The sequence below is a fragment of the Lepidochelys olivacea genome (genome assembly GCF_965140295.1).
Source record: "Lepidochelys olivacea isolate rLepOli2 genome assembly, chromosome: 8".
Lineage (NCBI taxonomy): Eukaryota > Metazoa > Chordata > Testudines > Cheloniidae > Lepidochelys > Lepidochelys olivacea.
In genome coordinates this window covers 65778603-65804962 of record NC_140418.1, presented here as the reverse complement: position 1 = coordinate 65804962, position 26360 = coordinate 65778603, and the positions used below count along the sequence as shown (strand labels likewise).

The following is a 26360-nucleotide window of genomic DNA, read 5'->3' as shown; positions in this document are numbered from 1 at the left end:
ATTAATCTGAACTCTTTTTCTTTTGTAGAAAGGGGACCTAATTTAGAGCTAAAGTGTGAAATCCTGGCCTCGCTGAAGTCAGTGGCAAAATTCCTATTTGCTTCAAGGGAGCGAGGATTTCACCCAAGTTATGCTGTGTATCTGTTTCTGCTTTAGGGTTGCAGAATGTTAGTGCTAATCAGTGAAGCAGGAAGGTGATGATGCTGTTCTGCTGCTAAAATACATGCACTTTTCTGTTTGTGTGTGTATGTGAAGAGGAATATTTTTGACATTGTTGGATCTGTAAATAATTCGTACGTTTGTAGCTTTGTTTATATTAGCTGTTATGATCAAGCAGTCTGCAACTAGTATTTTAATTGTTAGATGTTTAATTTTGTTGGGGGAATTGATAGCTGTTTCTGTGTGTGCTGATTATTTTATTTAGATATTAATTTTCAAGGTTTGGGTGCTAGTATAATAAGCAGTTAGTACCTGTGGCTACTTTGCTTTCTAGGTCCAGCGTTTGGAGATGGAAAATCTGTGCATGGAATGTTAATACATTGGGGACTTGGTCCTGTGAGATGCTGAACTACATGTGAGAGATGCTGAGCACTCCCAAGTTCCACTGATTCCAAGGGGGAACTGAAAGCTCTGAACCCATTGGTGAAGCAGGACCTGTAGGTAGAACTATTCTGAGGAATTATGTATTAGGATATTAAAGCCTGTATTTTCTACTATTTTGACCCATCTTGGTCTTCAGTTCCCTGTAAAATGAGATCAAGTGGTATCTGGCTATTTTTGAATATAGGGGTATAGAATTCCAGACCGTAGTTTGCTGCTCTGTTTGGAAATGCCCTATAAAGTTTAATAGAAAAATAATTTTTCTGTAGGTTTTGGACCATCTTAAAGAAAATTATACTCCTGCTGTAGAATTTTATTGGATGTTTCTAAAATCCCACTGGAAGGATCCCATTCCTTGTTAACTTCTATAAATGTTGAAGGTAATTTCCACAGAACTCTGTTTAATCCCCATAAAATTCCATGGGATTTTCCATAAAAGGCTCGCTGAGAGTGATCCTGCTCCCATTGAAGACAAATACAAAACTCCCATTGACTTCAATGGGAGTAGGATCAATCCCATGAAGAGCTCAGGCTTCAGTGGACTGTTACATTTTGTCAATGTCTGGAATAATTTCTCGGAGGTGGGGTGGGAGGGGAATTGAATCGGTAACAATTTAGTTATATTTTGGTGAGACTTGATTTAATTGTGGCAGAGAAGGGGTGTTTATTGATTTCGGTCTAATTTATTTTGGTCTTATGATCTCTGTGGGTCCCATCCTGCTTCCTTAAAGGGGATGCTGTTTCCAGATACCTGGGCTTGCTGACTCTCTCCTGATATGCTCTGCTCCAGCTCCTCTGCTCTCCATTCCTTGTGAGTTAGGCTATGGACTTAGATCAAAGCTGTGATTTGTAATTGGCATAGGCATATTTTTGCTAGCTTTAATGTAATTAGCATAGTTAAAAATAGCAGTGAAGACAAGGTGGAATGGACCACAGAGTGGGCTAGCAATGTGAATACCTACCCAGGGGGACTGGGCTTGGAGAGGGGTCTTCAGTGAGAAGAGAAGAAACAATGGGATAGGAGTGGGAGGCACCAGAAAACAGATGCCAAAAGGGGCAAGGGAAAAAATGGAACAAGGAAAATCTGTAAAACTCTCTCTCTTTTCTAGTTCCTAGCTAATTTTGGGATTGGCTGGACTTTGGGACTACAATACAAATCTTCTCATTTAAGCTTCAACATCCTTTTATCATCTCTGGAATCAATCAAAAGCATTTTTCTGCACAAGCCCCTTGGATCGCTTTACTAGCAGATACTAACAGTCTACGTCTCGAATTTTATATCTAGACCAACAGTTCTCAAACTATGGGGCGGGCCTCCCAAGGGAGGCGTGGGAATGTGCCAAGGGAGGTGCTGTGTGCTTGTGCTTTTTTTGTGTGTGTGTGAAGAGCTCTGGCTGTCAGCCCTGGGTGGCTGGGCTGGGGCTTGTGCAGAAGGGCTATGGACACCTGGGAGGTGGGGATATGGGGACAACCGGAGCCCCACCACCCAGGATTGGACTCTCCTTCCCTCTCCACCCCCCCTACTCAATGCTTCATTGGGAGGCAGCCTGAGCTCAGACTCTCCTTCTCCCCCACCCCCAATCCCTCACCTGGAGGCGACGGGGCTCTAGCTGTCAGCCTTGGGGTGGCAGTGGCAGGGCAGAAGTAAGGATGGCAATGGCATGCTAAGTCTGTGGTGAAAAGTGATATTGACAATATCACTAGGCAACTATCTGCATCTTTATGTGCCTAAATAGGTTCAAAAACCTGGCCCTTAAACACATACTTGGCTTTAAGCCTGTGAGCAACATCATTAACTTCAGGGGGATTATTCATCTGCTTAAAGTTAAATATGTGCTTAAGTGCTTTGCTGGAAAGGACATCTGTGTTTACTATATTAATTGTCTCATAATTCTACTTAAAATTTCTGCCTTAGTTCCAGTGAAAACTTCAGATGAGGATGATGATGATTAATATATTTACATTTTACTCTTAGTAGGATAACATGTAGCTTTAAATATTGGGCCAAATTCAAGCATGCAGTAAGTAGGAGACATTCTATTGAAGTCAATTATGTTGTACTTGGATGTGCTAGGCCTGAATTTGGCCCTGTGAGTTAATCTGTTTTCAGATGCACTGGTCCTCTCTCAGGTACACCGCTTTAAACATGCTGATACATAACTCCTTTGATTTCAGCAGAGTTGGCCCTAATTTACACTAGTGTAAGTGAGAGGAGAATCAGACCCTCTGTCTCTGCAAAGGGATGGGCACCATTGCAAGATGCTGTATACCCTCAACTCCTTTGAAGCCAAGCTCATCACCTTGCAGAATCAGGCCAAGAGCCAAAAATATAAAGGCAGGGAGCAGAATACTTCCTAACTGAATGGCAAGTATTTGAGGAGCTGATGATAATGATCAGACATAAAGACCGCTTAAAGTAAACTTGAGTGTTTTCCAAATGTAATTCATTTTTTCAGCTAATTTGAAATACCACTGAAGTGAGATGAATTTCTCAAAATATTTTATCAGGGAAAAGCTGTAAGTCTCCTCAGACCTTTCTATAACATTGTCTAATGACTACAAAAATATACTGTACTAGAACTAAAGAAGCAGATGCCTTGCTTTACACCACGTTAATTCATAAGACAATACAACTCCTGCCAAGAAAGCTTTTCCTTCTCTGCACTTAACATATGGGAAGAGACAGATCTCCAAATACAGAATGTTAGTATGTTGCGGACAGTAGATAAATTACACCTCATTTGTTTTTGGGATTGAGCATGCACAAGCCTTGCAATCACCCAGAAGGCCTGCCAATGCTGACATCTTCAGGTTTTTTCCAATAACATTTCTGGTTATGTTATTTCACTACACGTTCTATGTCAGAAATTATTTTTTCTTCTTTAAGATGCCTATATTTAAAATGAGTTTCCTTCACAAACACTCTAGTTTTCAACTAATGCTGGGTGGCAAGTCCAAGAAGAGTGCAAGGCACTAGGAGACAACTTTGAACATTAGGACGTAGCTCTCGGATTTATGCTGCTGCCCAGTCATTTCACTCCTGCAGTTTATTTAAAGATGTGTTGCAATGATTCTTTATTTTTAAGGTTTTATTCCTTTGCACAAGAGCTTGTAACTTGAAATTAAAGAAAAAATATCAGTATATTTCAGCACTACTGGTATTTATTTGTTTTTATTACATTTGGTTCAGTCCCGCACCTTCTATTTGGACAAAATGCCCTTTGATATAAATGGGACTTTTGTCTATGGAGGGATGGCTGGATCTGGCCCTATTTATGTTTTTCAAGTCTCCTCCTTCAGCTGTCTATCAGCATATAATAAATTCACCTGGCAAAGCTGTATTTGCTGGCTTTATTAAGTCAACAAAATGCAAACCTAAAACAGACGACAGGCAGAAAAATCTGGTCTCCGGAAATCAATAAGAATCCATCTCCCTAATCCCTTTTTTTATTCCTGGCAATAGTGATTTTTCTTGACTGATTCATTGGGAGCACTGATTTAACTAATTTGTCTTGCATAGGTATCTTTTCCATTCTAAGGCCTTTCCACTAGTACAAAATAATCTCCCCCTTAAAGTCTATTTCCTGGATAGATCTTTCATAAAATGACGACCATTTATTTACACTTTACTAGTGCCTTTCATTGTACTTTTAAAAACTATTAGTTACGTTGTTGGTTTATGTGTTGCAATACTGACACCAAAATGCTAACAAGACTGTGTGTACTTACCATGCACGCTCTTTCAAAATACATGTATATTTCAACCTTACTACTTCTCCATCTCTTACAGAATTGCTTTATAGAATTCAACACAAAATTATGCCTTTCTATAGTTTTTCTGCACCCTCCTTTAGAATTTAGTAAAGAACTATATACCTGGTTTAAAATTTTATAGCATGTTAAAGTAAACGTTGAAAGCATATCATACCCTTTTAAATCCCATAGAATCATTTCCTTAGAACCTTATTTTGAAAATCCCTCCTACATTGTATAGCATTGCTCCAAATGTGATAATTCAAGAATAATTTCCAGGTTACTGTGAACATCATAAAATATGTTTCAAAGTCTTACTTCATTTTTCAAGAAAAAAATAAAAAACATTTTATAAAGCCAAAGATTTTCAATTAAAAGATATCAATATTAAATAATGCACAAATAACAGGATTTACCTACCTAAACTAAAGAGCACCAAGAATTTGAGACACACAAACTCCCGTAGATCAAACTGCAGGGAACGAAGCTTTGCTACTAGCTCCTGTGCGTGGCTCATAAGGTTGTTGAGGGTGGCTCCCGCTTGAGATGCTATTACTGAATAATCCATCTGTAAAAGAAGGTCACATTTTTGTCTGATTATCATTGCCAGATATTGTGTCCAGTTGGAGAGTCTCAAGAAATCTTATGCATGTGAGATACCCCAGGAAGTAAAACATTTTACTTTAATGTCAAAATAATTATGGAATCAAATCAAGAAGATTTTGTTTAGAAACCTATTCTTGCACGGCATTGTACTTTTCAAATGTTATTGGTGTAAAGCATTATGGTATGTAACAACATTTTTGAGTACTGGTTTGTACTAAATTAAAGGATAAAATATTTTTGATATGACACTATGCATTACCAAAACTGTCTCCTCTATCTGTTAGTTGTATCCAACTGTTGTGTCTCATCCTATACCTAGATTGTAATTGTAAGATCCTTCAGGCAGGGACCATCTTTTCACTGTGTGTGTGTACAGTGCATATCTGACCCTTGATTGGGAACATTTGGTGCCATTACAAACTGGAGCATGAAAATAGTTTGATTCAAGGGGCTGAAATCCTGCCCCTACTAAAGTCAATGGGAATTTTGCTATTGACTTTAATGGGGGCCAGGCTTTCACCATAGGACTTTATTTTGAGGATCAAAAAGGTTACTGTATTTAAAATATAAAGAGCCATATCTGGGCCTCATTTACACACCCCTGATTTCAGTTGGGTTGCTCAGGTTCAAATGAAGGCAGAATCTAGCCTGACTTGTCTGCTCTGCAGTTGAATCCTGTACTTTAAAAAAGGAATTTACAATGGAAAGCACTTTTAAATTTGTTTGAGAAGGGCTATATAGGAGCTAATTATTATTATTATTTATAACAAGATGAAATCCACCCTCAACTTTAGATAACACTTCACTGTAACCGAGCTGACTGAGTGAAATTTACCCATTGGAAGAGGTCTTGTACAAGGCCCTCTGTACTAAGGAAACACTGTGGTACCCTTGCTTGGAGGGCACTGGTTGAGGAGCCTCATAGGCTGGTCTTTGCTCCTGTTGTGTACCAAGGAAGTGGGCTCCGTGCCTGCTGTGAGTACACTGATCCAGAGGAGACTGGTGCCAGGTGTTTGAGAGGAGTGATGCAGCCTCTGGCAACCTCCATAAATGAGACAGTTGGGGCAGTGTCCTCTCTTCCAGCCCATAAACTGGAGTCCCATAGAAATTCCTAGGGCTGTGGGAGTGGTTTCTCTCTCTCTCAACCCCTGTCAATCCAACAAAGTCCCATTTGCTTTAGTGAATTCCAGTGGACTTTAATTCCTCTTAGAGGAGTGAAGCAGGAGTGCTATAGACAGCAGCCTCATCCACAACACACCATTCCACTGCTGCAATGAATGTAGCAGATTTCTTTATATAGGGAAGAAAGCAGGACTGCTTTTAGGGTTTGCCTTCATTGGTATGTACCCCATTTACTCTGTAGAGGAGCTAGGACTGCCTATGAACTTTCCTACACTATCCTCACATGCAGAAAGAATTGAATGTTGGAATTCATACCCTGAATTACAAAACTTGGTGTGCATGCACAACGAACATTTTTTTTAAAAAGTAGCTTTGATCAATAAAAGCCAATTTTCACCTACCTACTTATTTGCAAGAGGGAGACATTCTGTCTGCTAAATTTCAAGTTTCAACATCATGCATTAGAACTGTTTAAAAAAAATCAGTGACAAAGCCAGGATTTAGAACCCAGGAGTCTGACTTGCAACCCTGTGTTCTTGTCTCTGGCCCAAGCTGCATCCCACAAACCACCTTAATCACCAAAATAAGTTAATTGTTTCAGTAAATAATTTTTTTCAGTGTTAACATATCTGTCAGAACAGCAATTTTCTAGTAGTGACATGATGCTACGTACTGCTGTGAAACTATTCACAGCAAAATCATCTCATTCACAACTTAATTTCCCTTTTTGTAATTGTACTGCTTTGTTAGGGGAAAAACATCTCTCAATGCTGTACCAATTTCAGAATCTTCATGGGTGAAAATATGATCTTCACTTCCTAATAATAAGTTAAGATGTTTGGATGGATTTCAGGAATATTACTGGCCTACTGCCGTGATTATACTATAATGGAAAAACCTAATAGGTGTCTGAATGTCCCACCTTCCCTCTACTGGAAAGCTCTCGGGCAACCAGCTACTCTTTCAGGTGCATTTAATATTTGCAGCACCAACAAATTTGTCTGGGAGGCAAGTCCTCATCTGCCACTCACCAAGAGCAGACTGTATTAAATTTTTATATTTATTGACATTTCATTACCATAATTGACTGCACTTGGTTCTCTAGTAGAAGGCACAGGGCTGCCTCCTAAGCAGGAGAATTGGTCCCTTGAGGAGGATTTGCAATTAAAAACAAGACAGAATGGATTTTTTTATTGTGTAAATATGATGAGTTGAATTTTCAGCTTTAACTAGAGAATACTGGGTGTACAGAAGCCTTTTTCAAGAGTGAGAAAAATTATGAGTCAGTGGAAAGACGACCCCCAAAGGTGTCAATCAGTTTATATAAAGTCAACTGTGCATGAAAAAGCCTCAGTTAATGTCTATTCTGAAAAAAAGTGTTCATGTTAAACAGCATGGTGTCCTATTTGCTGTGTCTGTGTGCACCGTACACAACTAGAGGTGTATAGTCAGAGTGGGTTTTATTTCTGTATCGAAGCAACTAAATGCTAGACACTCACAGATAACCACAATTACTTTCACAGATCCAGTAACTATCCAAAATGCACCAAGCAATCTGTTATCTACAGCCAGGCACTCAGAGACCACAGAATATGCTCTGAGGAGAAAGACTAGGACATACATCTTAACACACAACCACCTTCACCAAACAAGGACACTCCACCAAAAAAGTAGACTCCATCATGGAATGGGCTACTCAGAGTCCCATGAGAACCTGCTTCAGTACAGAAATACCTCCCCTCAACCGTACACATCTAGTTGTCACCTACCACCACACATTGGAGCCCATATTGGGTATCATCAAACAATTACAACCCATACTTGATGGGGATCATCCTGAAAGAAATCTTTCCTGAACCCTCTCTTCCGGTCTTCAAACAACCCTCCAACTTCTCCAAGCTCATCATCAGAAGCTCCCCCAGACCAGGACTCACCAACTCAAAGCACCAGACCCTGCCAGAACAACAGATGCAAAATCTGTGAGTATATCTCCACTGCTATAATGATTAACACATCTTTCAAGATCCATGGGTTCTTCACATGCCTATCACAACATATGGTGTACCTCATCCAGTGCACTAAATGGCCCAATAACAACTGTGTGGGTGAAATTACGTAACCACTACACTTTCAAATGAACTCACACAGAAAAATTATGTAAGACAAAAACACCATATCACCAGTGTGTGAATACTTTTTACAAAGCACTCACTCTGTATCTAACCTCTCAGTTCTCATCCTCAAAGGAAATCTGCACACCACTTTCAAAAGACGAGCCTGGGAGCTTAAATTCATAACTTTGCCTAGATATTAAAAATCATGGACTGAATAGAGAGATGGATTTATGACTTATTACAACAATCTATAACCCACTTAACTTACCCAGGTTTTTTCCTTTCCCCTCTATGACTGGAGAGATGTTAAAGGGGACACTTCACCTAGAATGGTCCTTTGAAATGTGTAAACTACTTATGCTAAACAATCTCTTCAACCTTGTATTTAGCTGTGATGCTCTGGGTACATTCCCCAGACCGGAAGAAGAGCTCTGTGTAAACTCAAAAGCTTGTCTCTCTCACCAGCAGAAGTTGGTCCAATAAAATATATTACCTCAAATACCACCTCTCTCTAAAAAACCCCAAATAAACTACAGTACTTGTAACTTGAGCTGCAAATTCACATCATATGCAATTGCATACTGAAGAGCATAACTTTTACCTAATAGTGAGTCATACTGTGCCATCAATGCTGGTTAATTAACCAAATTAACCAAAAACCCGTTTGAAATTAAATGATGATTTGCATCCGATGAAGTGAGCTGTAGCTCACGAAAGCTTACGCTCAAATAAATTGGTTAGTCTCTAAGGTGCCACAAGTACTCCTTTTCTTTTTGCGGATACAGACTAACACGGCTGCTACTCTTAAACCTGCCTTAAGATTGATGGTCTGATATTGCACAATAGATTTTAATGCAGAAGAAGATGGTTCAACATGATGATTGACACTTTCAAAAATAAGAGCTTAAAACTAAGCGCCTAAATCCCTATTTAGGTGCCTGAGGGTGGGATTTTCAAAAGTGCCTAAGTAACTTAGGAACACAAGTCACAATGAATTCAATGGGAGCAATGTTAGGCCAAAGCTGAGTACATTTGAAAATCCCATCTTAAAACTGTGAAAAGTGATGTATTTGGGAAAACTTATACCGGAAACCAGATCAAGTAATCTCTAGTTGATCAATACAGTTGTAAGGTATTTACTTAGATGAGGCCAAATTCTGCGATCCTTACCCACAAAGATCTCTCTGAAGTCAATGAGAGGTTTTGCCTAAGTAAGAATTTAAGGCAAATCTTGTTTACAAGGGAAAACTATATTCTGGGCTAAATAAGCTTTGAGCCTGAAAGCCAAGATATGAATACGACTGAGTTAACAGGGACCATCAAATTGATTGGTGCTCTTATGATTTAGTATAATAATTGTGCTCTCCATCTCACGGGTGCTCTGACCGGCTACTGCCCAGGACTGCCTGAATTTCTCCCCAGCCTGTCACTTGACTTGTGGCTGGCCTTGTCCACAAGCAAAAGGGGTTGTGGCAGTGGCACAATGAATCTTTTGTGCCCTGAACAGGTGCCAGCAAGCATTTGGGGGCAGAAGGCCTAGCTAGGACTACTTCTTCAAGACCTAGCCGAACAGTTGGTCGTAGCAGTCGTTCGCCATTTGGTCTGTTCCTGCGCGGCTGCAAGGGCTTGACGGCCTGAGAGTCCAACATCAGAACAGATTTGATGAACCTATGTAATAGGGGATCTGCCTCTTGGCTGCTTCCACCCCTCGGTTGGTGGAATTTTATCCCAGATGTTACAAGCCACCCAGAGAACGGCGTTCGCTGCAATGTCTTGTGGTATTCTCGCTAGGACTAGTAGCCTCTTAAACATAGATTAGGAAAGATGAGGTCCTCATCCCTTTCACTGGACAGCAGAGCAGCACTGGTCTGAAGGGGAGAGTATGCTGCACCCTCTTGTGGGGCAGCAGAGATCCTGCTGCAGTGGGCTCCTCAGGAGGAATTCTGGTTGAGCCAGCCAGAATGCCACAAAGGATTCCGCTGCTATAGAACTCTTTCATACAGATCCTAATACAAATCCTAAAACGTAAAAGCACAATCTGGCTCCTTCCCTGCACTAAAATTAATTCTTTTTTTTAAGTTAAATTGTATTTAACATCTAGGATCAGGTGGAGAAATAGAGGGTTGGTGGGGGAAGCATGTGAGTGGGGAGATTGAAGCTGAGTGGTCATATTTGCTGAATGCTTATGGATGGGGTGCAATAGCCAGTCATAGTGTAGCGATTTGCATAATCACTGTATTGTCCTTTTTCAATAATTAATCCTTTAGTTGGCTAATAATTGTCCCCAGACTAGTAGATTACAGTGACTTTCACAGTGTATAGTTATAAAATACCAACTGTACCACTGAATTTTACATCCTCTTCAACCAGTGCCAGGAACTGCATAACTGAGGAATAAAGCTACAGTTACAGATCAATAACTGGACAGCAACTGGACATTCTGACTGGCTGAGATAATGTAATTTCAGTTTAGTGACATTTAATTCATATATAATTTAGTAAATTAATTTACTGTTTGTGGATAAGCGGGTGTGTTTGGGAGAAGGGGGTGGACAGGCAGGTGACTTAACATAAGTTAGCTTCATACCTGAAACTTTCTCATAAGGATGTGATACTATAGTGACAAGCATGGTTTGTAGAGAAGGATTATTTAATATCACAAGCATAATTATGTTTCTATTGTTTGCTGAAGCGTGAGACTGTATACCTTTCACTGGCAACTACATTTCACTTTTCACTACATTTTTACATAGCTATTAAAGCTCATTTAGAACTTTTCATATATAATTTAGCTCAGTAACTTAATGTTGTTCATAAATATTTGCTTCAGATTTTTAGATCTGCCTTTGTTTTATATAAATTGAGATGGGCTCATATTGGACAAAGACAGAAGGTATAGTTAAATCAGTTTTAGTTATATTAATTAAAATTGTGATGACTTGTACAGTGTAAGATGTCTGACATTTTAACATGGTACACAATAATAGAAGATAATGAATTAAGTTGCCAGTGGACCTTTCCCTTAGAATGATGTTATTGTGGTTGCTAATTAGCTATAATATGCAAATAGTAAAACTGATAACACTTCAAAGTACTGTATTTGTTTTGTCTAACTTACATTATAAAGACCACTAGTACCTCAAGATAGGAATAGATTGCAATTTCCTGTATTGGGCCATATATCTATTATCTACAGTGACTGATTTGACTTTGTTATAAAACCTATCATTGTAAAAGTATTCTCAAGGTGCTGTACAGAGAGCAGTTTTAATCAATTACTTATTTTTTTTTATAGAAGTAATGACCAAGATCAGGTTCTTCAAATTAACGACACTATAAACATTATGTTAAAGTAACATGCAGGACCTGGCTAACTCAGTTACCACAATACATTGTTAAAGAGCCCACTCCATCCTTTGCTCACCTTATCTTGATTAATACTATCACATCTGCTCAGAGACCTCTACAAAATTACTACAGAAATTACTATAACAAATGACCCTCCCCTTGGAGTACAACCTACATAGAGATGGCCTGGAACCAAATCCCTGAGTCTGAACATGCCAGAACTTCAGGGAAGTTTAGATCTGAGATCAGAACTTTCTACTTTTGTGAATGATTACATAGATGCCTTAGTGTCATACTAATTCACTGTTTTCCCACTGATAGGTAGTGAGGAGGTGCTTTTAACTCCAAGGATTTAACATTTCCCTTTGTACTCCCCCCTATTCTCAAAGATTTTCAAATCTCCTTCCACTGGAGGAGGACTGTCTATGCTCACTCTGGAGACCATCAGTGTCACTATTGCAATTGCCCTGAGGGGTTGCTAGAAATGATATAGTGTCCACTCCCTCCAGGGATACTGCTTCTGAAATGCTCCCATTGCTTGTTGGTTCTAGAGCTTGAAATCTAATATGGGACCTATACTGGCACCATCCTTGTGGTGCTGCTACCAGACTGCCAGTCCATTAGCTCATGGTTTGGCAATGACCCTCTTTGTCTTTCTGGAAACACTGTATTAAAGAATGAGAAAGGAAAACATTTCCCAAGGAAGGGTCTAGGTGTTAAAACTGCGTGAAACAGCAATTTTGGTTCACAGGGATTAATAGAAGGTGTTCTCCTTGCTGTGGGGATCCTCATCCCTATATATTTTTTTGAGTTTTAGATGTTGGATCATATTAAAGAAGTTCTGTATTAAAATCACAAATGAGTTCGATTCCCCATAGTTTAAATTCCAGGCTATTACTAATTAAGAGATCTCTTGGTTTTTGGTACTGTTTCTCTCCCTCTGTGTGAAACTTGCAAGCTGCTAATTGTGTTCTCCAAGCAATTCTTTGTAACAACAACTACTCACACAGAGAAAGGCTCAAAGCAATACTCTGTAAAATAGAAACAGCACCCAGAGACTCCCCACCCTTTTCTTGTATTCATCTCGCTTTGTTAACAATTGTGATTAAAATAGAGATAGAGGATGTATGTGGATGGATGCTTGGTGTGGATAATAACTGAATGATCAGGGAGGTGCCAGCCTAAGAATCCAGTGTCCATCGGCTGAAGAAGGCGTCAAGTGGAAATAACCAGAGGACCCCCAGAGGGCAGACTGGAATCCACCCAACAGCCTCAAGAATGGGAGAACCAAAGAACAAAATAACAACTGGCAGCACAGAGCCATCAGGAATGTGACATCTGCTGATTGATTCAGCAACAGCATGATGAAGCAATTCCCATAGACTGGCATAGAAAGAAATTCCTATAAAAATGGACTCTAGAAAGTGAGAACTTTGGGGTCTGATTCTGCAAACCAACTTCCAGGAGCATCAGATGAGCATCTGACAAGTCCCTGCTCCCTCTTCATGTCCAGGCCACCTGGCCAGTGGCTTGGCATGAGCAACTCTAAGGCTGGTAACTATGATGATAACCTTGCAGAACCTGTGTGTGTGTGTGTATGAATGAATGTGTGAATAAATATGAAATTGAATGGAATGTTATAGCTGTAACTAACTGTTTACTATGATTCTTTCTGTATTCACAATAAATGTGGTATTTTGCCTTTCCCCCTTTAATAAGATCCTGCTGGTTTTTATTTTATTGGTATAACATTTATTCAAACTCAAAATCTCAGTAGTAAACTGGTTTTGTATTGAATGCATAACATAGCAAAGCCTCCTAAGCAAACACTAATCATGGCAAGATTGCTGAAAATCTTGGCCCAGGGTTACTTAAAAGGTTCAGGATCCTTAGCAAACCTTTAGACGGACCTGAATTTGGCATTTGTAATTAAGCCTACAGTCTGGTGAGTTTTGTGTAATTTGAGGTGTCACTGTAAACTTTTAGCACAGATGGAATGAACACACCATTTTATCATCAGAGATGAGAGACTGTTAAGGACAAACCTAACACTGTTTTAAATATGTGGGTTAAGGTTCTGTTTTTTCCTTCCCTTTTGGTCAGAGATAGCTAGATCAGATGAGACTTGGGCAAACCTGAACACAAGAGGACAATAAACCGAACACAAAACAATCATTGCTGTACACTGTTTGTATTCACCTTGTCCCAAATCCTGCAGCCCATTGCCTGTGTAATGACTTCAGGATTTGGCCGCTTGTGCACAAATTAGTACTGGATGCTCTGTGCGCTGATGCTCTTTTTAAATTTACACCACCACGAGCTGCACTGACTGCAATGTGGTCTTGTCACAAAGTTAGTAAGAAAGCAAAAAGAAATACCATTTTTTTTTCAGAACAATTTCATGCAAAAGTTAACGTCATTACCATATGCCTCCTTTATAAAAATCAAGGGTAATCATCATTTTGTTGTTAAGTATTGCAATATACTGGCTGTGGATTCCATTTCACTAATAGACTAGGGGTGAAATTCACCTCTGTATAGAGGACTAACATAAGGTCTATTTACCATTTAGTTCCTACTTCAGTCCTTAAAATTTCTTCCAATAATATTGGCTGAGTGCAAAACAAAATCTCATATCCTTAACATGCAGCAAGTTGGAAAGTTTGAAAGTTCTGCCTAAACACATGGGATGGACAAATTCAGAAATTGCACTTTAAGAAAAGTTGAACAACTGTAACACCAAGTATATATCAGATATTTATTGAATGGAACTGGGGTTTATAGTTGAAATATTTTTTCATTCCTTCTTTACAAAATGGAGAAAGAGAAGAACAATTCACTTATGTCCCTTCTTTAACAGCCTCTTTTTTCTCTCTCACTACAACTCTTTCTCCTGTTCCTCCTGTAGTTTTATTTAGGTGTTGCTGCCATGGGACTGCTTCTGAAATGGATTCCTCTTTCTCATGAAGTTGTGTGTAGCCAGCACCTAGGAAGCTCAGCTGTGCCCCCAGATTCTCTCCATCAACTATGTGCTATCAGGGTGGATCTTGAGGCACATTTGGTCTCCAAAGGCCTTGGCTAATACGATTGAGGTGAGTAAGTGTCCACCAGAGATTATGGCAGCGCATAAAAAAGCCCACCCACTCCCCACCCTGCCAACATCTGATAGTAATGGGGAATTAAAAGAAAGCTGCAAAGTATTCCACCAAGAGATGGGTTCAAACCACAATATTCAGATGTAGGTTGAGATTCAGATCTTAACCTGCTTCAAAACTAGACGTTGTTTAGATCTTCGATTTCAATTACAGCCCATCCTCATAAACCCAATTGGGGATAGAAAATCATGTGACCTGTTTCAGTCAATTGGCCAGCCAGTCAAAAATTTTAAAAAATATCTCAAAGAAGTCTGAGTTTTAGGCAAAGTTGTGAGTCATTGTTTTTTATCTGAATTGATTTGACCAAATGTGGTGATCTGTGGTAATCTGTCTGTACAATTTTATGAATTAAGACTGGTGCTCTGAAGTTGTTCTTATGAAAATACTGTATTCTGGAATACCTCTATGTAAATGTGGAATTCACCATGTGCTGACAGGGCCTGTAGCACATACAGACCAGACTAGGGATGATGGAGGGTAGATAACTATAATGATTGTACTCTGCCCACATAATAGGTATGCTAAGAAGGTTGGCTGATGCAAGGAGAACCAGTATTTTCCAACCCCTCCACTGGGGACTGACATTTAGAGCAGTGGAAAATCCCCAGAAGCAGAACAAAGGACATATTGTTGTTGGTGGGACATATAAACTAAAGGTACTCAGAATGAGAGAGGCAGGAAGGTTTAGGTAGGAAGAGATGAGTCAGGCATGCTTTCATAGCTGCGGGATGTGCGTGCTCTCTGTTTAGTTGCTAGAACAACTAACGTCAGAGAAAGCGAGAGACTCCCTGGTTCAGCAGTAAAGCCATGAGCTGCAGCAGAAGTATCCTGGATATGCCTAGAGGATACCTCAGCCCAAAGGCTGCCCTAGAGTGGTGAAGAAATCGAGGCAGGGAAATGTGTGTAGAATTCATTATTTTTATATAGATCTGTGCATTTCTTGTGGTTTTTAAAGGAAGAATGATGGTTTTAGAAATCTGTGCAAAATCTGTCTGTGTTGTGTTATGCCTCTCACGTGCCTAGAAGAGTTAACCTGTGGACCCAGAACACCCACACAACTGGAGTTCTGGGAGACAGTGTGTTTAAGCTACAGGAGAATCGGGGGGAATGGTCAGTATTGGTCCCAGGGTCTTGGCAGTTGGATCACAAGGTCTCCGCTCTCAGGATGGGCTGCTAGACAGATCTGCATCACAAGAGTGTGTCTGAAGACCCCAGCCTGCACCTCAGAAGGAGCCAGAATTTACCTATGAACATTGCCAAAGAGCCACAGTAATACATCAGCAGCCCCGCATCAGCTCCCCCGCCGCCTGCCAGCAGCCCTGCTGATCAGCACCTCACCCTCCTTCCCCATGCCTCCAGTGGCATGCAGGAGGCTCTGGGGGGAAGGGGAGGAGCGAGGGCATGGCAGGCTCAGGGAACGGGGCAGGAAGGAGTGGGAGCCTTGGGGGAAGGGGTGAAGTAGGGACAAGGCCTGTGGCAGAGTCAGGGGTTGAGCAGTGAGCAAACCCCTGACCTCACCCAGCTCATTGGAAAGTTGGCGCCTGTAGCTACAGCCTCAGAGTTGGTGCCTATGGAAGGAGCCAGATATTAACTTCTGAAGAGCCACATGCAGATCTGGAGCCACAGGTTGGCCACCCATGCTCCAGAGGCTTAAAGCACACAGGATACAGTGGTTGGATTCCCTCACAGCTGTCTGATGAATGTCCAGTAGGGGGAGTTCAACTAGATTTATAATACCATACTAAGAAAGCAGAGGATTTTACTGCAACTATAAGGGGAGCATGGGTAAGATCAAAATGAATAACTCATGTCCTGGCAGCCTGGGCAATATATCTCATGTTGCACATTAACTACTGCAGCAAAATGCATGAACAATGAATAATATTCTGTTGTAATGTCTACTCTTGAGTTCTGAGAACAAGAAAAATGACAGCAGCTTGTTATGTAGAGAATTCAGTAGGATAGCACATAACCCTGGAGGAACTAAAGTTTCTCTTTAATGGGAAATGGTTTGTTACCATCACATACCACGCGGTTAGCCTGTGAAACCTGGAACATGGAAAGCAATGTGGCAATGATTTACAATTAACGAATACAGTGCAACTCATTCCTTGGTTGTTTTGTGTTATGAAATTTGAAGAGATGTAAAATGCACCTGTGCTAGTTTATGTCCTTTTGAAATGGTAATTACTGTTGCTGAGGGGCAGCATTTAGTACAGAAAATGAAACGTGCACAGAAAGGAACTCATCCATGAGGAACTGCTGAGGGACCGTAATGATCTGAAAAAGTGCTTTCTTGCAACACCCCCCCCCCGCATTATTTATGAAACTCCAGCCAAATAAATAAATAAAACAAAGCCTTTCTGTGCAAGCTCCAGGGCTTGCTGCTTTGCCACTGACTGCTCTTTCCTATCAAGGGTCGGCATGTGGCTGGAAAGAGGGCAGTACAGCTGTGCAGAACTCCAACCAGAGCCCCTAGACATCCTGTACTTGATTCGAAGCCTTTGAAAGGGTACAGAGTGTGCTTCATGCAACTGGCCCAGTTCTGCTGGCTGGGGTGGAGTAGGTGAAGTTTATGACACTTATTTATCCTGCTCTTCCCATGGCCTTAGAGAAGGTTGGCATCACTAGCCACGAGTGGTCCTTCCCCTATGAGAGCATAATGGCTATGATTATAACCAGCTCATGGGCAAAGGTGCAAGGAGGAAGGCTTTCTGGGCTCTCTTAACTTTATTACCTTGCAGGGCTAGTCACAATCTAGCTCTTAATGTCTCCAAGTTAACAAAGCAGACTATATAGGACTCCATTTACAAAAAATGATGGGCTTGTACTCAAAGATAGTGACAGCCAGAACCACAAACATTTCTCCTGAAAGCTTGTATGTTGCCCTATAATCTTGCTTATAGTGAGGATGATAATGACAAATAATATCCATAGCGCTTCTCAGTCAAATGACTCAAGTACTTTCCAGACATTGAGCAATTTAATGTCATGACAATTACTTAATATAGGCATTATTGATGTGATGCAGGCATTATCTGCATTTTACTGTTGGGGAAACTGAGGCACACCGTTACATCTTGGGTGCCGGGCAGCAGTCAACAAGCACACAGCACGCTGCACAATAGCAGAGGTTGGAAGTATTTTGGTCTAGGACATTGGTGCCCCAGAATTACTAAAAACACAGTGGGATCTTTAGCATCAGTGTAAAGCCGACAGTTTCTAAGCTTTCTATCAAAAATTCTCCCTGCGTAGTAAGCCATAGTTTCAGTTTATCTCTCTCAGATATAAATGGGATGAGTTTATCCTGCCAGGATTTGAACTTGTGGTTCTAGTAAGTCTGGATATTTAAAGCCTGATCCTTGGAACACTCAGCTAGCCTCTCTGTAAAATAGTTTCTGTTAGTCCTGAATGGCCTTTTAAACTGAGTGTTTTAAAATTACAAGTGGCAAATTACTTATACTGGCATAGTTAGAGCAATCCCATAGTTCCCTGCTAATGTTCCAGTGGATAGGCCACTAGCATAAACAGGCACAGTCAATGGAGTAGTGTGCACTTCCACTAGCAATGAATTTGATTCCATATTGATGGTGATCAGAGTAGGATGAGACTGCATACCTAGAATCTACCAGATGTGTGTTTGATTTCAGACTATTTACTGTCTTATTACCAGCAGTCAGTCTCAGACTGCTGTTATTTTTGGATAGCCTATTTGATCCGGCTGCTGTTCATCTCTACTTCTCAGTGAAAGTCTGTAGGAGATTAGCTGGAGACTAAGTTAGTTCTCAGCACGAGTGAAGTGAGCAGTAGCCCATCCATAAGGAGAGGCACTGAAATTGGTTTTTGTTGTTGTTCTTGCAGGGTGGGTCCCTCTATTCTCTGAACATTTCAAGTTGAAGGAAGAGTGCTCAATGGATGAGGAGAAACTCTTTGAAGGGGATGCTGAGAGTGCCTGCACCAACTAATGCAGCACTAATGCTGGAAGAGACGTAGGTGAAATTGGGTCTGAAAAGAGGACATATTAGACCAGCTTGTCAGTGGTGGGGCAAAAATGGATGCAACCAGTCCAATTTAGTCATATTTTGAGACTCTAGTTTTGCCTGGAAAAATAAATTTTCCAAGCAACTCTGATCATTTGTAAGCAGTGCAATTATTATGCAGCCTGCTGTGCATTATTGCCCAATAGTCATGAAATCTTCTGCTTTGTCTTTGTATCACAAGCACCTTTCTTTTTTTTTTTTTTTTTTTTTTAAGTACAGGCTAAAAGTGCACAAGGCAATAAGAAATTACTATTGCATATAAATGGCTGCAATGCAAGGGAATAAGTTAATCATAAAATAAATTAGACATTAATTTACTACAACCCTCAGGAATAGAAAACTGCCAATGTGTCATCGTGACAGATAGTATTTTCCATTTTGAAAGGGAATTATAAACATAAAAATCATAAGCATCCTTGTGTGGTAGGTAAGCCGCTACTATTATCTTCATTTTGCAGATGGGGAAACAGAGGATCGACTTTGCTTTCACTGACACCAATATAAACCCAGAGTAATTCCACTCCTTTCAGCTGATCTCAGTGTGGGGCAGAATCTTGGCCTAGGGACATTAAGTTATTTGCCAAATGCTGCAAAGGGCATCAGGATTAGCCAAGATTAGAATGTGGGAGTAGTGTGGCTGCCCAGTCCTGGTCTAGCACCACTAGACCATGTCTGTGATGATAAACTTTCTAATAGCAAGCAGAACACTTCTTCTGAGCATAGGGAAATGGCCTCCATTCATAAAATTATGACTAAGTTGCTAAGCAAATTCTGCACAGCATAGACCCATGCATGATGTATTTCTGTAGTTGGAAAAAAGAGTTGTTTCCCATTGTGCATATCAATCTAGGCAGCTTAGTTTTACTCCTGAGGGCATTCTGCGCCAAAAAATTAAAAATTCTGCACACAGTATTTTAAAATTCTGCAAAATTCTGCAAATGTTATTTGTCAAATAAATGTGGAGGCTCCATAATGGCTCCACTGGCTGCGCTGGCTGGATATTAGGGGGTCTGGATGCATGCGGGTTGGGCAGATGGGGGAGCAGCTCCCTGTAGAGGGATCCCTCCCACTGTAGCTGAGGAGTGATGGGTGCAGGAAGCAGGGGGTAGAGGGCAGAATTTTCAGAGCTTCCTGCAGCTGGGAAAGAAATTGGGGGATGGGTCTGACCCAGCCCTGGATGCCATGCAGGGGAAGAGGAAGCCCAGTCCTTCTCAGCCCAGCCGGGACTAGCAGCTGAGCCCAGTGCAAGAGTAGGAGCCACCAGCCGGGTCTTCCCCAGTCCTGCCCCCTGCCCCACAGTGATTTACCTCTCTGCAAGCTGCTGGGGCACCGGAAGCATACTGCTGGGGAGGGTCACATGACTGCTCTTTTGTCATTCCTTTGCTTCCCTGTCAGAAAGTCATTTTTCTGCAGGGAAGCAAAGAAATCTGTGGTGGACATAAATTCTGCACATGCGCAATAGCGCAGAATTCCCCCAGGAATATAGTTTGCAGTTACTTAAATACCAGTGGACCATCATTTGTTTTCACTTTGAATCAGGAACCAAATGTACAGGCACACTCTACCTCTCACTGATACTGTACATTTTGTTCCATTAAAGTCTGAATATGTATTCTATTAATAGGTTCTCATTTTCATTGTCAAGCCCGTTGTGCTTTTGGAAATTATAAATGATTCAAAGCTTTCTATATTATTTTGATTTTCCCACAATTTTCCTCATTTCATAATTTAGCCTGTTTTTTGCTGTGTCAGACAGACTATACCTCTGATGCCTGGAGACAATCAACTTTTTTAGAAGCTGTTTAGCAACACTGGGTAATAGCTGCAGGGAACTTCTGAGCTGACCAGTGATTATTCTGAGTAAACCAGAATTCTCAAAGAAAAATAAACTTTTATTGCTCAGGTCTAAACCCTAGTTTTTGTCAGAAACCATCTTAGCCCTAGGAAATAAAACTTCTTGAGAGACACTTCAGGTCTACTCTCTTTCAATCATGGTGGTATACAAGTAGATTGGAAAAGCAAAGTGCTTATAATTATATCTGCTTTTATAAGTTTAACTGTAATCATTGGACTAGGAACAGAGTACACAAGTCATTTTATCTACATTATTTGTAGCCAATCTCTCTATTTCAGAACACAAGTGCTTCTGATCTAGTTAAGCTCCTGCTATTCTGAAGATGATTAATAAAAAAACAACACCTCTTGGAGTCTGAACACTCACTTGTTGCCCAGTAACCAGAAGGATAGAGCCTTCTTTCCCATGTACCACTTGCCGGAAAATGTGATCTAGAATTAAGAGTTCACTCCAGCAATTCTGAAGCAGCTTCATTTGGTCATCAACCTGTAAAACAAACAGAAAAATTGATAATATTTCTTTGGTAATAACTTTTACAGAACTCATACTGCACAGATTGCTGAAGGAGAAGAAGGTAGCATACCACCCTTTTTAGTTGTCTAGTTAAGTTTCAGATATTCAGATTTAACGTTTTGAGAACTGAAGTGATGTCAATAATTATGGGTGTCAGAACACTGATATCGCAGCTGATAGGCCTTTGTCATTAGATGGCACAATCTATGGTTAAGTAGAATATTTACAATTGATTAACTGCTAGAATAAGGTGATCCATGAGCATAATAACCAAATTATACTGGACACCTGGTGAAATGCCAATGACTGAGCAATTAATTTTATTTTTCCACCTTATTAGGTGCTTATCTCAGGAGATCAGCATTCTTTTCCTTTCTCAACCACTAGCCTGCTGTGTGACCTCATGCCTCAATTTCCTTATCTGCAAAATGTAGATGATACTCACTTTCCTTTAGACTGCTTTGAGATCTATGAGAGAAAAGCTCTGGAGAAGAGCTGAATATTATTATATGCCTATTATGCTCTTATGGCGATGTTCTTTTAAACTGCAACTTTCACCATGGATTAATATAAATTGAATAACTGAGCGTGACACACACTTTAAAAGAAGTAATTAAAGAATTTTAGGCCTTCTGAAACCCCCCCCCCCCAGCTTTGGGGAGTGGATCTTATTTGACTCACAGAACAGGCATAGAAAAGACAGTGCTAGTGCAGCCATCTCCCTGCCACTGAGCCTCACTCTTTAGAAGTACTGGAGAATCAGCAGAAAAGTATCAAAAACCCAGTTGCCTTGACAAGCCCAGGTCCAGGATTAATCCCGTGACAAGGAGCAGGCTCAGGAAGAAGTAAATACTGCCTCCAGCAGTGGTGGTGTTACACTGAAAAAGGAAGGATGCTTCCTCTCCACGGTTTACTTCTAGAAACAAAATGGAGCAGGGTGACTCCAGGCAGGAGAAGAAAATGTATGTACAAGCAGGTGTCAGAGAATTTGTACAGTAGTAAGAGCTGTATCACTGACTGCATCTGGTAATAGCAGAAGCATATCTGACACTAGTCCTGATTCTGACCACCTAGAATATTGTCCAGGCTTTGAAACATAGCAATTATAATCTGAGTCAGAGACAGACTGGAAGAGGCTGAGATTAAAGGAGTCTGTCTTCTCCCAAAAGGGAGGAGAAGAAAAAACATGCAAAATAAAGGGTAAATTTCCTGTGAGTAGTACACCTTCCTGAATACAGAGAGTAAACAGTGCCAGAATGAACCTAGAGGATTCTGGTGCTACTGTATACTGAAACCAAGATTTTCAAAATGCATTCCTGAATTTAGGTTCCTAATTGATTTAGGCAACTTAATCCAAACGTGCTGAACATTTGAAATCAATGGCTGTTGCTATGTGCTCAGCACTTTTGAAATTCAGGCTATGGATTTAGGAGCACTCATTTTTTAAAAACTTAGTCTGAATAAATAGGCATGACAAAAACTAAACCAATGCTATGGCATTAGGTAGTGGGACCAGTGAAAAATAATCTTTTTGAGAGAAAAATGCAGGTAAAGTGCACAATGTCAATGTTTTTCTTACAGAAAATGGCCCAGATGACATAGATGATACAACATGAACAGCCACAGACGTGCAATTTTAATGACTGTATAATAGTCATAGATGAAGCTTCAAAAAAAATGAGTGATCATTTCTTATTGCCACATTGTTAATCTTATTTCTATACTTAGAACATATTGAGAAACATATTGTAAAACATCTAGAGAATAGTGGAACCATATTTAATATCTTTATTAATGCTCAAAAACTGGGGGCATAATATTGCACAGTACTGAAATTTGAATAATACAAAAGGCTTGCTCCAACTATCATTAAAATTAAGGGAAAACAGCATTTGCTAGAAGTGGTTTGCCAGAATGAGTGATAATAGCGAATAGCAAATTAGATAGAAAACTTTAAAATATGATATGGCTGCAAAGAAGTGGCTTGCAGTACAATGTATATACGTGCAATGCAGTTTGGGTTGGTTATGTAAAGAGGCACCGCGTTGCAGACAAGGATGGTTCCAGCAACTGAATTTCTCAGTGAAAATGTGTGTGACTGCAATTGGAATATTGTTTTTAGTTTTGGACTTTCTTTTCCTGGCCAAAAAGAAAAATAAAAAAGAGACAAATTGCAGGGGAATCATATAAAAGCAGCACAATTGTTGGGGGGGGGGGGTGTGAGTCTGACTTTTAAGGAATGATTAAAGGCATGACCCTACAGTCTCATTACAAGTAGTAGTCCTACCAACACCAAGTGAAGTTTTGCTTGCTTAGGATACTGCATGATTTTGCCCTAAAAAAATACATATTTGTACAGTGGCTTTGCTGGGCAACAGTTAAATGGGAAGCATGATAAGGTTCAACAAATATTTAAAGGCTGTAAACACCACTGATGGATAGGAACTGAGGATAATTAAAATATTTATAATTCAGAGAAATAAAACAAAATTACAGATGGGAAAATTTAAGCTGAATATCTACCTAAAACAATTTCTGAGAGACAGACCTATTAGGCTGCAAAAGAGCCTCCCAAAGGAAGCGGTGGACACTGCACAATTTGATACATTTAAAACTAGACTGGACAAAGCACTAGAAAAATGTATTTCAGGGAACAATCCTGCATAACTGGAGAGCTGGAATAGGTGATGTAATAGGTCTTTTCAATTTTTAACTTCTAGGACTCAATGAACTTTTTATCAGTTGCACCCTTTCAGACTTAGGCTACAGCCAACAGGGTGGTACTAATTGTATGGTTTGCTTAGCCTAAGAAACTGAAAGCTTTTATTATAAGCTTGGCTAGTAGTGCCGCCTATTATTAAGGCTGCCTGACACCTCCCATTATAAGTTCCTGTTTTCAGTTGCTTATAATTTTGTGAAACTTTATCCATTTGGGCTGAAATTTTCCATGGTGGTTGTCTGCCTCAGCCTAAATTGTTGTGGAAAGTTTCAGCCAAAACAGTTCAACCACTTTCCAAGAAAGAAACATGGGAAAAGTGCTTTGTTCTTCCCCTGTTAAAAAAAATCCTGGTGACCTTTTCATTGAGAACCTCTAGCTCTCCCATGCTTTGGAGCAGGGACTTTGGACTTTGTATGAGGGATGTATCTTTTTCCAGCCCCGGGAAAATCTGCCCAAATTTGGTCAAGTTAGAAGCCTTTGAAAAATTGCAGTTCACATATGCTCAGTACAGACCTTTCAGATTTTTAGCAGCTAAATTTCCTGAAGATTCTGTCTGTACTTGGCATGTTCCAGCCTACTGCTGAGCAGGGCTTCTGCTGCAATTGCAGTGCTGTCAACCAATACCTGTAAAACTCACTCTCATCTCCTGCTATCCTCCTCACAGAGGATGACAGCCTACTACTGTTATCAGTTAACTCCATTAGTTTAAGTGGTAGAGATATGTGGTAGAGATTCCAGCCCTGCTGATGACCTATATAGGTATCAATTTGATGCCACATGATGGAATTTTGTGGGTTTTTTAAAAACCTAAGAAATTACACACAACATCTACAATAAAAGAATATTATTAAAATTGCAAAGTCAACCACCCAAAAGTTAGGTAACGCCAGAAGTCAGGTTACCTGTGCAACCTTAATTTGGCCTTGTTGTGCATATGCATTATGATACGGCTTTTAACTGCGTAATCACATACTATTTTTTCCACAGAACCCTGTCTCATTCAGTGTGCAAGATGGACCTGTTCTGGGGATGAGTGAGGGTTTTGTAGTGAAGAAATTGCTGACTGTAGGATACCTGCTTCTACCTTGCAGAATTTGGAAGGTACATACTATTTGTAATACTGGGGCCGGCGGGTCTAGGCCTGCTCATAACTAAAGGCCCACCTCCTCAATTAAAGGGGGGAGACACTAAGTCCAGGTTACAATTGATTGTTGGGGACAACAAAGGAGAAAACAGGAACGGGAGTGAGGTTAAAGGTTGAATATTAGGAACCAGAAGGGGACACTGGGCAGAGAGCCCCGAACAGTACACCCTGCTTCCCAAAGGAGCTCAGGAGTCAGTGGACACTGCCCAGAGGAACTCTGCCTGGAGATGTGGCAGACAAGGGACTGGAAATAGGCTCCACAGTTGCAGAACACCCCTGCCCTATCCAGCTTTCTCCTCCTGGTATGACTGATGGCCATCTTGGCCAATGCCAGAAGGAGGTTGATGAGGAGGTCTCGTGACGCAGGGTGGTGGATGGGGTGCGAGGATCAGGAGATGTGGGGAGAAATGCAGAGAGAACTCAGTAAGAGGTTCTGGAGGAGCTGGAAGAAGAGCTGCAACCTGACACATTATGTAGATTTGTACCAGGGACAAATGTTGGAGGAGTTTGGGAGCTGTGCCATGTACATATCCATGCTCACAGGTCCATGGAGGAGCTGTCAACTAATATCCCCAGTGGGCCATATATTGGCAGGTATGTAGTGAATGAGGTGGGAGATTGTGGGAAGAGAAGAGTTGGTCTCACGGTTAAGGCAAATGAATGCTACCCTAGAAATTTGGAGTCTATCCCTGCCTCTGTTACAGAGTTCTTATGTGATGCTAGCCAAGTCACTTGAACCAGACTTTTTACAGTTGTTTAGTAATAGTGTATTCCTCATTATCTGTGTGCCTGAATTGAGATTCTGGGGTCTCATTTGTAGAAGTGCTAAGTATTCATAGCTGCAGATGAAGTCAGTGGGAGCTGTGCTTTGAACACATAAAGTGCTATATTATGGTAAGTACTCTAAAAAATCAGGTCCTAGGTGTCTCAACGTGTGCACCAAAATTAGTGGATATTTTTGACCTTAATCTCTCTGTGCCTCAGTTCCACATCTGTAAAATGTTCCTTCATCTCACAGGCATGTTGTGAAAGTAAATTCTTTAATATTTGTAAAGTACTCAGATACTATAGTGGTGACCACCACAGAAAACACCACAAGGAAATTAATACTTCTGTCTTCAGAGAAGACTTTGAATAAATGTACAATAAATAAGGCCTGGGGCCACATATTGAACAACATGTAGAAAAAATATTGAATAGTTTCTTATTCAGTAGCACCATCCATTCTGTGCACTGCACAAGGCAGTGGTCCTGTGGAAAAAATAGTATGTGATCAGGTAATTAAAGACTGTGTCATGATTCATATGCACAAGGGGGACAAACTAGGGTTGCACAGACCACCTTTATTCTGGCATTCCCTAACTTTTGAGTGCTTGACTTAGCAAAAATGT

General features: G+C 40.5%; 1 protein-coding gene across 5 annotated transcripts in view; it reads right to left on the bottom strand.

Annotated features, from left to right (window-relative positions):
• Positions 1 to 26360, bottom strand: part of NR5A2 (nuclear receptor subfamily 5 group A member 2) — a 115128-nt gene that overhangs the window by 26114 nt on the left and 62654 nt on the right. For all 5 annotated transcript variants that reach the window (XM_084637319.1, XM_084637323.1, XM_084637320.1 and 2 more), the window contains 2 exons: positions 20960 to 21079; positions 4774 to 4921 (listed from right to left, as the gene is read on the bottom strand). In XM_084637319.1, coding sequence (XP_084493445.1) covers positions 4774 to 4921; positions 20960 to 21079 — 268 coding nt within the window. The remainder of the gene's footprint in view (positions 1 to 4773; positions 4922 to 20959; positions 21080 to 26360) is intronic.